The following is a 13,375-nucleotide window of genomic DNA, read 5'->3' as shown; positions in this document are numbered from 1 at the left end:
TGCATGTCACTGAGTGGGCATGAGTGACAAGTCCATTAGTAAATCTACCTCCATCAAACCAGAGAATGAGGGAAGCTTTGTAGGTCTAGAGAGCCTATATTTATACATTGTTAGTTATTAAAATTAAAACATGAATAGCCTTTTAAAAATGAAACGAAGCAGGACAAAAAAAAAAAAAAAGTCAATCATACAGGACCATTTGGCCATGGGGAGAAAAACAAAATTCACTAAAATAAGAAAACTATTTTCAGACTTTATAAAAAAAAAAATGCTTTGAATAATCAGGCAAGTTTTGTTCTCTTGACCAATAATTTTGACAGAAATTTTGAAATGAAGCCACAAGTAAAGATGTCCCTGGGATGGCTAACTGCAATACCAGAGGTTAGCATGGAGTACATTTTTTATGGCAGCATGCTAAGTGTAAAACCTGGTGTCCTGATGGAACGTTGACAGATTTGTAAGTGCTACCCTGTGGAATGTGTTAATTCCTTATCAAAGTATTTAGAGGCGTTGACCAGTTAATTTGCTGGACTCCCTAAGGATTCTTTACCCAGTGGTGTTGCCCTTTAGAAGATGCCTGCTCTGATGTATTTGTACGAAAGCCCTTTTTGATTTAATGTGAAGACTGGAAAAGGTCCATCCAAGGAAAGAGCTTGGAGTTTGAATGAAAATGGATTTAAAATGATTTAAGGTTTGGGAACTTTTTAGTAAGCCACATGTCTTTCTTACATTTGCTTCACTGTGTCCTAAGGTGAATGGAGTGCTTTCTTTTGGTTTATCCAGCTGCTTTCTTTAATGTATGTTCTGGAACATTCCCAAGAAATGTACAGAAGCTACAGGGTTAAGTTCAGGGTCTGGGATGTGGGATAGAAATAGAGGTTGTAAGTGTCAACCTGCTACAGTTCAGCTAAAGATTCAGGTATCTGTGCTTTGCTACTATTAAAAACTAGGGACCTTCTCACCCAATAAAATGTAGATGTTTTTTCTTGAATAAAAAGAAAACCTGGAGAAAAGCCTTCTGTCTGTCATTCTCACCACTAGAGGACAGAATAGTTACACTTCCTGGTACAGGTGTAATTCATTCTAAGAGTGGCATGATAGAACACATTTGCCAATGTTTTTCAGTACAGGAATTTATAAAACAATGGTGCAAATCAGTCAAGGAGCTCCTTAAAATGCAGCTTCCTGGGCCCTACCCTCTAAGATAATCTGATCCCATAACTGTGTGGAACATACTGTTTACATCAGGGAATACAGATACAGGTGTTTTGGATTTTTCTTTGTGAAACACTGACCTCTGAGTGGTGCACACATTTTGTCTGATTATCTTTTCTCTTAGGATTGTAAAGAAAAACTATTATTTTGGAGGAAAAAACGATGAACAGAAATCAACGTATAAGGGAAACTAGAGTGATGGTTAATTTAAAAAGACCTTTCCCTGCCTTTGACATGTTTCAAAGGAGACACGCTTTGTAAATATTCAGAATCCAAGAAGCTACTAAAAGTTTTTTTATTTGGAGTTATATTTCAGTCAGTAAAAATCACAGGATCCTTAGGCAGCAAGTCTTTAAAAATTGTTAATAAAATATCCCTTCTAGGACCATCACACAGTGCCCCTAGTTTTATCCTTTGGACATCAGAGAGATACCATGCTTGATATCTTATCATTATAAGATCTGGTTGTGGGGACCCTCTGAGTAGTTTATATAATCCTATGGTCATCTTGAGCAAGCATTATAGGTTGAACATCCAGAATTCAAAGAGCTCCAAAATTTGGAACTTTTTGAGCATGTGTAGGGCACCACAAATGGAAAATTCCACACCACAGACCTTTGTTCTGTAATTCCTTTCTCTTTTATCACACATGAGGATATAAGAAATTATTTTTTAAATTAAGGACCAGAAATCTAGAGTGTCATTTTAAATGTAATTTTATAAAAAAGGGAAGGTGCTTTTGCAGAACTTACAGTGTCTTCACTATGAACTTTAGTGGTACTTTTACCATTCTACATATAAATTGTTAATCTGACAGTCTCAAGTTTATTTTGATGCTTATAGTAATTATTATTCTCAAAAATCCTTCCAGAGGAGGAACCTCTAAAACAGGTAATCCTTAAGGGTTCAATAAATTTCCAGTAATGTCAGATTAATTGCTTAGGAAGCCTATTTATAGTTAAGATTGAAACTGATGATAAAATGATAATTTGTGCATTTTGTATTAGCTTTGTTATAGAGAATTGCTGTGGTTCACATAATTGAATCTTTACAAAATATGTGGGCTGATGAATAGCCAGAGCTCCAAACGCTATTAAATGGTTTTGGGACTGTCACGGGTAGGAATGCCCCTCCCCCCACATCTCTGCACTTGGGGCATCCAGGAGGAACCTGGGTGATGGGAATCCCTTGGCTGGTTCTCTGCTTCTGTTTCCACCTGCACCATGCAAACATGTTTTCTCTTTGTGCTGTTGAATGATAAAATTCTTTGTAGTTTCTGGTTTCTGGAATTTTATGATCTGTTGATCAGTGCCCTCCAAAACATTGCCTGTCTCTTCTCTTGATCATTAACTAGAAGATCTCACACAGCAGCATTTTCATTATCTACTTTGAAAGATCTAACGTGAACTGTGTAGTTCTTCCTGGAGTTCTAGCCCACGTTGATTTAAAAATAGTTTTGAAGTACATTTAGGCCATCATGTATTTTGTAATACAGTTGGGTCACTGCCGATTCCCAAGATAAATGTGTTTAAACAGAAGCTTTCTCATTCATCATCAGCCTCAGCTTTCATCCTCATTTATTTAATGATGATGCAAGCCCACAGCAGTGGTGTTGCAGTTCATCACCATGGAAGTGTTTCTGTCAACAAATCCTCGCTTTGCTATCATGAAATTGATTTTGCAGGGAAAAAGAAGATAATTATGAAAGATTCCTTTTACTCTTGAAAGATCTTCACAGTTTGCCCAAATGTCTAAATGAATTGTGTTTAAAATCAATAACTGACAATAAAATTGACCACATTAAATTAACAGTTAAGAAGTTAAAAAAGGTAAAATGGCGATGAGCTACTTTGTCTGAAATCATCTTTAGGGAATGTAACTTGGGAACCAGATTTGTAATTTAAAATGTTCCTCTAAAAGCTGTTATGTTTGCTCAGAAGTATGGATTATGCTCAGGGAGTCCGATGAGTCAGATATCAGAGTTTCTAGGATGCCTTAACTGTTTTTAATCACCAACCTTATAAGTGGCATAAGAGTAAACACAAAAGAAATTAATAGTATATTTACTTCCCTTTGCTTATACACCATATGCTTTAAAAAAAATAAGCTTCTCCTATAACTTACATTTGCAATTATCTTTGGCTTTTATTTGCTCGTTGCAAGGTTTTTAAAACAACTACAAAATTAAATTGTAAGTTTCTGATTGTAGCCTACTTATCAACTGGGTACGGTGGCACCTGCATTTAGTAATCCAAATTGCTTTGAGATCCAAATGGTAAAAAGGAACAAGAATAACACTTTCATTTTGAAACAGTGTTCAAAAGCTTATGTCCTAATGGCTGATTCAGATTTGGATATATATATATATATGTATATATATATATATATATATTTTTTTTTTTAATGGGTTTTCAGTCTTTGGTAGAAATAGTCAACTTTTGATTGTCAAGGTAATGTGTGTTTCCAAATGTGTTTTCTGGCTTCCTATCACATTTCAAAGCTTTTTATTTTCAACACCATCTTAGGTATGCTCATTGAAAGCAAATTATTCAATATTATTTTATACCCCTTATCACTAAACATTTATTAACTTCCTAATAAATGCTAACAAGCACTGTGCTGGATATTAGGGGTATTGAGATGCATCTCAAGAGTGACATTAAATTTGTCCTCAGAGATCTTATAATTCACTTTAAAATCACAAATATACATTTTATTTGGTTCACTTTGAAGTCTCAGAGATAACTAATTTCTCTTCTTCTAATATGTAATCAGAAGTTGACTGTAAATTACAAGTAGGTCCTGCTTGATTTTTTTTTAGCAAGAACTAATAATAGACATAAACAGAAAATAAAATTATATTGGACATGCAAATATGTAACACAAAAATGACCAAAAGAAAATTCAGCAAGCAGTGGTAAAAATAACAAAATTATTTACTGTTTTATAATGTTAAAGTATTTCACCAAGACAAGTTGCAGTCAAATTAAAGTGAGTTATGGAAAATGAAATACATAAAGATGTATTTATACAAGTGCAGACTAAATATTTTCCATACAGTTATGTAAATGAAAAGATATACAGTAAATGCACACTTGATATGACTATGCAGGCAACACTTAATTAGTTTCAGATACTCTTGTATAGTTCATGCACAAACTTTCCCAAAGTATAAGTTCAGTCAGTCTTTTGGGGAATGTGGAGGGATGATTAAAAAAGGATTGAGTTCCTTGCAAGAATATCAGTATGGACTGGATGAGGATGAGGGGTGGTCAGTTATATATATTACTTACTGTAATTTGTGATTGTCGAGGAAGAGGTGTAGCTGTTGGTGTGATAGTAATACTGCTGGTGACTTTATTGGTTGTTTTGTTTAGTGCCCCATTAGTTAAGCCTTGAGTTCGGTTATCCTGCAGTGGTGCTGAAGGGCTGGCAGGTCTCACGGGGCTGGCCACAGCTTGCATGTAAGGACTTCCTAAGTGAATGTGGATTTTATTATCCTCAGTAGTTATCACACTTGAACTATTACTGTTTGCACGTTGAAACTGCCACGATGACTGCCGGTCTGGGGAGACTCTGAAAATAGCGTGCTTGGCACTGATTTCTATTGGCTCTGGGGAGCGTCCCTGCTCAGGAGAGCTAGCTGAACCAGTCACAGCCAAGACCTGAATAGGTGACATTGTCCTTTCTGGAGTTATAGAACCACAAGACTCTGGGGTCTGTGCTCTGGCAAAGGTTGCCATGGTAATTGGGGACATGCCTTGCTCTAAATTCATGAGGCCTTCAGTAGAAGTTTTGGACTTCACCGGTGTTATGGAAGCATTTTGGAGAATGGTTATCCTCTGCTTTGGGGTACCACAGTTTGGTATCACTGCAGTGCTTGTGTAAGAGTGAGGGTTCTCTGTGGTTGGACTTGTGATTTCAAGAGTGGCTGTATTTTGGGCATGGTCTGGCGTAACCTTTATATGAAGCGGCTGTCCAGGTGTATGGCTTAGGACTAGATCTCCAGGTTGCATAAAGTTGCCACTGGGTTTAGTTTGTATTTTCCCATTCTGAGGATGGCCCTCCTTGGATTTCATCCAAGGAATCCACAACTTCCTGTTCACAGGAAGGGGAGTAGACGGGTTGCTTCTGAAGGACAGCACTGAGTCCTCCTCATTAGGATCCTCATCTTGGTCCTCACTCTCCTCATACAACTGACCATTGATGACTGCTCGTTCCAGAGGAATGAGACTCTTGTAGTCTGGTGGTTCATTGTCTACTGCTTCTGTTTGAACTTCTTTAGAAAATACTTGAGGGTCGGAGATTCTTCTTCCATTGAGACTAGGACGGAGGCTCTTACTAAAATGCCGGTACCTCTCTAGCTCTTTAGTGAGGTTTTCGATTTCTCTTCCTAAATCTCTGTTCCTGTTTTCTTGTTGATTTAGTTTCTTTTGCAGAATGGAGTGATCTCCCTGGAGATGACATATCAGGTCCTCAGTTGCCATGTATTCATGAATTTTCTCTTTTAATGCATCCACTTCTCTTGATAGATGTCCTGATTTAGCTTCTTCTTCTTGAAGCCTTTTAAAAAGCCATTGTTCATGACTGGACTCTGTCTTTTCTGCTAACTTGTACTTGGCAAGTTCCATTTTAACATGCTCTAGCTCTTCAGATAAAAATTGAGCTTTTTCTCGTTCATTAGCATACCTTCGTTCCAGAGTCTCATATTCATCTTCTGTTTTCATGAGGTCATCCTCAATGGCTTTCATATCCTTTAGTTTCAGTTTCAGTCTTTCCACTTCTTGGGAGAGTTCTTTAATTTTATTGTTTTCTTGGTGTAAAGCTGTTGTGGATTTACCAGAGTCTTGATTTAATTTGTTTTTTAGGAAGTCTTTTTCAGTTGCTTCCAACGATTGAAGCCTGTTTTTCAACATATTGACTTTTGACAAGAGATCATTTCCTTTCTCCTCTTCTGCTTTCAGTTTGTTTTTTAGATCATCTCTTTCCTTGGTTACACTGAACATCTTTTCTTCTGCATCAGTTTTGGACTTGAGTGCCCTTTTAGTTTCCTCAATTAACTTCTCAGTAACTGTTGTTACTTTATTCTGCTCCACTTGAAGCTGGGAAGAAGCAATTTGTAATTTATCTTCCGTTTGCTTCAGTTTTTCGCTCATTGTTTTCCGTTCATCCACAAGCATCACAGTTAATGTTTTCAGTTTAGTCAAATCCTCCTTCAGAGTGAATTCTGTCTTTTCCAGCCTACTTTCAATGTCTTCTAGCTCTTTGAGTCTCACTTTTAAACTCTCCAGTTCCTGAGACAACTGCTTTGTGGTTGTCCTTTCTTTTTCTAAGTTGCATTTAAGAGAGTAGCATTCTTGTTTGCTTTTGTTGAAGGCATCTTCTAATTTTTCCAGAGCCATAATCCTTTTGTTGAGCTTTTCAACTTCTAGTTTAAAGTCTTTACTCTGTGCTGCTTCCTTCTCAAGCCTCTTGTTGAGATCTCTGCACTGTTCCTCCATCCTTATGAGCTCTTCATCTTTTCCTTCCATATCTAGCACACGTTTCCTGAGCTCCTCTACCTCAGCCATGATGCCAGCATTTCCATATTCTCCCTTGTTGATTTTTTCTTTTATATCTTGCAGCTCTTCTTCTGCTTTTCTTAAAGATCTGTTTGTCTCTTCTAACTCATCAACTTGCCGACTGAGTGCTGCCAGCTTTTGTCGAAGCTGGTGATTTTGACTGTCCTCATTGGTGAGCTTCGCCATAATTTCGTCTTGGTCCTGATGAAACTTTGTGGTCTGCGTTTGCAGTTCTTTCTCTAGTCTGGTTGCCTTCTGCTCTTCTTCCTGAACTCTGGCTTCAGCAAGGGTTAGTTTAGCATGTGTTTCCTGTGCACTTGTGGTAAGGTCTTGGATTTTCTGCCTTTGAAGGGTGAGCTGTGCTGTAAGCCTTTGTTGTTCGTCCACCACCATCAAAGCAAAAGACTTCAGCTTGGTCAGCTCCTCTTTCAGAGTGATGACCCTCTTTTCCTTTTCTTGCTCCTTCTTCTGCTGGGACTTGGTTTCTTGATCAATCAGCTTCTTTAATCTGAAAAAATACAAGAGTGCATTCTGTTTTATGATTGTTGCTTTGGTAACTCATCAGCTATGATTAAACAGTTACATAAATTAGAAAGATTGTATCAGTTCATATGGAATATGGGAAGGAGTTCCTGAATTTGATGAGGGAAAGAGAATCTTGTTAAGTATCTTGCTTCTTTGTTAGCTACCATTGATTAGTAACAGTTGTAGTTTACCAGGAGCCTTTATAGAAGAGGAAAGCCAAGAATATTTGTTTTAAATTGCTGTGTAACAGTTGAAGGGTAGTTCAGCCAACTGGCTGTGAAAATGGGTATGAGCTAGAGATTCAGTTAAACCTGGCTTCAAGATTGAACCTACTCTTAGCAGCTCATTTAATGAACCTGGGCAGTTATTTAACATCTCTGAGTTTCAATTTTCTCATGAAAGCGGGGGCAATCTTTATATTTACCTTAGGGGTTTTTGTGAAAATTAAATGAGGTGATTCATCTAAGATTATTACGGTCCTGGTAGATGGTAAACACTTGATAAATGTTGCTGTTGTTCTTTTTTTTATTAATTATGATTCCTAGATTTAGTAAATGGTTTCCTTGAGCCATTAAAATGTGTGATATACTGATATTTGGTGTTCACTCCTTGATCCTTAGTTAAGATAAAATTTTATTCACATTGCTTAGAAGTTATGCACTTTATTGATGAACTACTCTGCCACTTAAAACTTGTTTTGCATTAGCATGACATTATCTGAGAACCACTTCACATATACCTTTTTCCTCCTAGTGAATGACAGTTTAGTGAGGGGAGTTGAGGCATCTGAACTGGGCTTGAGGGTTTTCACAACATATGGGAAGAGCAAGGAATTTGGTAGGAAAGAGCTTATTGATGAGAATTCAATACTAGAAATGATGGAGGGGAAACATTATCAGGAACATAATGATTCCTTCTTAAATGAAGACTATTACAACATGCTATTTTTTTTCATTTATATTTTAAATTTGTTTGCATAACAGGAGAGCATTTCATGGGCAGAATAAACTCTATCTTCCACATGCATAGTTACCTCAGCAGGGAGGTTGTAGTTTTAAACTTGTGGCTCTGTTAATTACACTGGGAATGGCTGATTATAGAGGATGTAATTATAGTTCTGCAATATTGTTATACAGAAGCTAAAATAGAATGGAATCCCTGAAGAATTTAAAGGACTTGACATGGATGAAAACATAGTACTTGCTTTCTGATCAAGACTGAAATGTTCATAATATATTAATAAATTATTTCTATTAGGAATGAGTTAATTATCCAATGCATGTCTTTTATCCTTATCACAGAACTTTTTGAAAGTTAAGAATTTGAGAGGACATTTGAAAAAGAAACTAATTTGGGGAAGTCTTAGAAATAGAGTCCTTTTTGAGATCTGAATCTTCTCTTTTCTGTAATTATACTACACAGGAGGAACATGTTTAAAATAACTGTGTAATGTAAGAATGCCCTAAGTCTTTTGTGGGGAGGATCCACTTTTAGTTTTTCCTGTTTTGAGAACCTGACAAGAGACTGACTGTGGCCTGTGAACTTCAGAAGAGGCTAGGCAGGATGCTGGGGTGGGGTTGATGATGATCTCATCTAGGGTCTTGGTAAGAGACTTGCTCATGGTTCCTGGCTGCTCCCCACTCTGTACTTGAGAAACCTGGGAGTCTGAGAAGAAAAACATGGTATCTTCTTCCTGAATGGTTGTGGGACCTAGTGGCAGAGTTCACAGGTAAAATGCTTTGGTGGTGAAATAGTTACAGAAACTTTGGCAAAGTGCTTTTTCCTCCTGCCTTAGCATTAGTATTGGATTTAATGGTCTTGACAATGAATTAAGCATAACTGCACTGAAATACACCTTCTACACCCCAGTTGCTTATAGTTTTATTTAAAAATAGTTTCACAAAAATACTTCAGGATTTCTTTTCAGTTTATTAAATAATAGCATGTGATGCTTTTTCTTTTTCTTTATTTGTGTGTGTGTGTGTGTTTTGCTAGGAATCAAACTCAGGGCCTTGCTCATGCTAGGTAAGCAAGAGCTCTATCAACTGAGCTATACCTCAGTCCCGCTGTTTTATTTCTATGAGAAGGGAATGTGTTTCCTTAAGATGTAAGGGTAAAAAGATTATTTTGCAGTATAATGAAAAGAGCACTAAAATGGAATAGTAATTAGTGAATCTGGGCAGTGTGATAGCCAGCAAAGAAGTTTCAAAGAAATTTCAGTTGTTTCCATTGTGTTTAATGTTTTGGGGAACAAGCATAGTGCATCTTTTTCAGCATAATGCAAGTGTGATGCAGCTTTTTCCTGGGTTTTGTAAACTGGCTACGACCCCCATCTGCTCCCCAAGTGCCATCTTACAAATTAGTCATATAAAACCGATGATTTTTTATTTGTTCTAATTAGTTATACATGACAGTAGAATGCACATTGACACATCATACATAAATGGAATATAACTTCTCATTCTTCTGGTTGTATATGATGTGGAATCACACCGGTTACGTAGTCATATATGTACACAGGGTAATAATGTCTGATTCATTCTACTTTCCTTCCTATCCCCACATCCCCTCCCCTCCCTTCACTCCCCTCTACCTAATCTAAAAAAAACTAACAATTAGTGTGCTTTTGCTCCAGTTGTTTTCTTACTCCTTGTTTCCCAATACCTTCACTATTTCCCATGGGACAGTCAGCAGTCTAGCCTGCTAAAGCCTCAGGAAAGGAAGCAGGGGTTTATTTGTAGGAAAAAAAACTATACCCTCAGAAGTCAACTCCAGAGATCAGGACCAGGAACCAGTGGGAACTGAGGGCAGGAAGCCCTGACAACTCTTCAGAGGCAGTTGGCTGTGTGTAGTGATATTATATGTAGTGTAGTTGGATACATGTCTAAAAGAAGAAGGCAAGAGAAACCACTCCTGATAGTGGTGAGTGGGCTAACCCTAAGTCACTATTTTTTGCCTTTCACCAGGAATATTTGAAGGTTAGGTCTGAGGTGAGTTTATGGTTTTGAAGAAAATATAATTTCTTGAAGAAATTATATAAAGTAGTAACTGACCTATCTCCATTATTTTTCTTAGCAAATTAATAAAGTTTGGCATTGGTATGACTGACACAGATTATCATGAACTCTGGATTTGCTAACGAATGCAGATAAATGATTTTGAGAGCTTTTAACCAGGGTTCTCATAAGAAAGTAGCATGAACCTTGAGAAGCAGAACTCTCCAGACCTGAAATCCATTCTCTTAAGCTGTGTATGCAAATTATGACTCCTTTTTCCACTAATAGTTCCAATTTAAAATGCCATTATATAGGAATGTTTTATAATCTATGCCATGGTTTTTCCAACCTCAGCACTACTGACATTTTGAGACAAATTCTTATTGTGAAGGGCCATTCTGGGTACTCGTAAGATGTTTAGCAGCATCCTCCAATGATAACAACCAGAAATGTCTCCAGACTGCCAAAGTCTTTTGGGAGCAATATAGCTTCCAGTTGAGAACCACTGATCTGTTTGTGTGTGTGTGTGTGTGTGTGTGTGTGTGTGTGTGTGTGCATGTTTACATTAGAATTTACACTCCACCTCCTGCCTTACTCAGTTTTACTTAAGCAGGTGCAACATAAAGTTCCCATCTGAGTTATATACACCTAGTGATTGTATCTTCCCTTCTAATGATATGTTCTCTGTCAGTGTTTTTCAAATTTTAGTGTGCATTTGAATCACCTGGAATTTTGTTAAACTACAGATTTCAATTCAGTAGGTCTATGGTTTGGATGTGAGGTGTCTCCCAAAAGCTCAAATGTGAGACAATGCAGGAAGGTTCAGAGGAGAAATGATTGGGTGTAAGAGTCTTAACCCAATCAGTGAATTAATCCCTGATGAGATTAATGGAAGTAGTAGGGTGTGGCCGGTGGAGGTGGGAATTGGGGCATGGCTATGGGGGTATATATTTTGTATCTGGAGAGTGGAGTCTCTGCTTCCTGATGATGCAAGCTGCTTCCCTCTGCCATGCTCTTTCCCCATAATGTTCAGCCTCGCCTCAAACCTCAAGGAATGGAGCCAGCCTTCTATGAACTAAGACCTCTGAAACCGTGAGCCCTCAAATAAACCTTTTCTCCTCTATAATTGTGCTGGTCAGATCATTTAGTCACAGCAGCAAAGAAAACTGACTAAAACAATAACTCTGGGGTGAGCCTCACAGTTTGCATTGTAGCAAGATCCCAGATGATGCCCAGTCTGCTGGCTGTTGGACTGACTACAGAGAGCAAGACTTTATTATTTACCTGCCAGATAGTTCCTGAAAATGAGATCCTTGGTCTCAAAAAGGTGAGGAAGGAGTGAAGTCTGTGTTGTTTCCCCATATCACAACATTTTGCCTCTACAACCCAAAATGTAAACCACTGCCTGTGACTATTCCCCCACAGAAGGTGTCTATCAAAGAACACTCAGAATGGACAAACTGTCAACCTATAGAACAAATCAAATTCTGTTTTGGATTTTTTAAAAATTTGTATTTCTTAGAGCAGTGTTTTCAAATGTTTGCCTTTTTAAAAATTTTTTAATTGTAGATGGACCAAATGCCTTTATTTTATTCACTTATTTTTATGTGGTGCTGATGATCAAACCCAGTGCCTCACACATGATAGGCAAGTGCTCTTTATCACTGAGCTACAACCACAGCCCAAATGTTTTCCCTTTTATCTTTTAAAATAATTTTTTGAAGCTAAGAAAGTTTTTACACATTTTAAAACATCTAGATGTTTTTAATTCAAAGTTTTGCTGGTTGCAAAAGATACATTTTCAAGTCTGATGTACGATCTAAACAAGCTCATTAATAAATCAGACAGCCAAATCAGTCATTCTTTCATGGAAAAAACTGAGTTCAACTTAAGTAAATATGTAAATACACATTCTGCTAGCAACCATCTCACTTCAAGACAAAGCAGTATTCTATAAAATCGTAGGTTCTGAGCTATTGCTGCTGCTCTCCTGGAACTCTAAGAGTTAAGACTTTCTTTCTCTTTCTTTTTTTTTTTTTTTTTTTTTTGGTACTGGCGAATGAACCCAGGGGTGCTTTACCACTGAGCTACATCCCCATCCCTTTTTGTTTTTTTTAAATAACTTTATTTATTTTTTTATGTGGTGCTAAGGATTGAACCCAGTGCTCACAACCCTAGCCCCCTTTTTGTTTTATATTTTTAAACAGACTGTCACTAAATTGCTTAGGGCTTCACTAAGTTGCTCAGGCTGGCCTTGAACTTGTGATCCTTCTGTCTCAGCTTCCCAGGTCACTGGGATTACAGGCATGTACCACCGTGCCTAGCAGGAGTAAGACTTTCTGTAATTGTTCCTTTGTCTTGTGCCCCAGAGGAGTTTCCAACCCAGGAAGAGGTAAGAGTTAGCTAAGCATGTTGGATATTTTGAAAAGGTTATTGGAAAAGGAGAACTCATAGAAGAACATAAACACTTCTGGCAGATCAGTTTTGGAAAGAGTATATGTATGAAATGCCAATGTAGACACTAATTCCCTTAAAGCTGTCCATGCCTTATACCCCTGCAAAGTCTTTGTGTACCCTCAGGGGTACATGTTCCTCAGTTTGAAGACTACTGTCTTGGAGTACTTATATTCATATTCAAGTACTGACACTACAGGATTATAGGAACATTCACAGAATCCTGTCCAATACAAACAGGTTGAGGAAACTGGTTTTATGGATACAAATGTGAGGTAATTAAATCCAAACTGGCTTAAAGCAGTGTCTTATTACAGCTTTTCTTTAGAGTTTCTATTATGGCTCAGAATTTTTATATTCTGTGGTTTATCACTATTATTATATGCAATGCCAGTTACTTGTTTTCTCAAACATATCACATCTGTCATCTTGAGTGTTCCTTGGTACCAACCATAATGCTGGCCCTTCAATACAAATTATATATTCAAACGGTCTTTTCAGTTTTTATTTACACACACATATGTCAGCACACATGTGCCTGTATTTTATCTCCTCTGTGGGAGACACAGAGTGTTAAGTAATATACACCATAGAATACACATATGAAACAGATGGTATGTCTAA

The 13,375-nt window shown here is 37.4% G+C and overlaps 2 protein-coding genes across 4 annotated transcripts in view; one reads left to right on the top strand and one right to left on the bottom strand.

Annotated features, from left to right (window-relative positions):
• Nucleotides 1-13,375, top strand: part of Col8a1 (collagen type VIII alpha 1 chain) — a 525,631-nt gene that overhangs the window by 177,942 nt on the left and 334,314 nt on the right. The window lies entirely within an intron of this gene.
• The window catches only part of Filip1l (filamin A interacting protein 1 like), a 291,043-nt gene that overhangs the window by 11,516 nt on the left and 266,152 nt on the right, over nucleotides 1-13,375 (bottom strand). For both annotated transcript variants that reach the window (XM_047563744.1, XM_047563746.1), the window contains one exon: nucleotides 4,509-7,284. In XM_047563744.1, coding sequence (XP_047419700.1) covers nucleotides 4,509-7,284 — 2,776 coding nt within the window. The remainder of the gene's footprint in view (nucleotides 1-4,508; nucleotides 7,285-13,375) is intronic.

This window comes from Sciurus carolinensis, chromosome 9 (genome assembly GCF_902686445.1).
Source record: "Sciurus carolinensis chromosome 9, mSciCar1.2, whole genome shotgun sequence".
NCBI lineage: Eukaryota > Metazoa > Chordata > Mammalia > Rodentia > Sciuridae > Sciurus > Sciurus carolinensis.
This window is presented reverse-complemented; position numbering and strand designations above follow the sequence as displayed.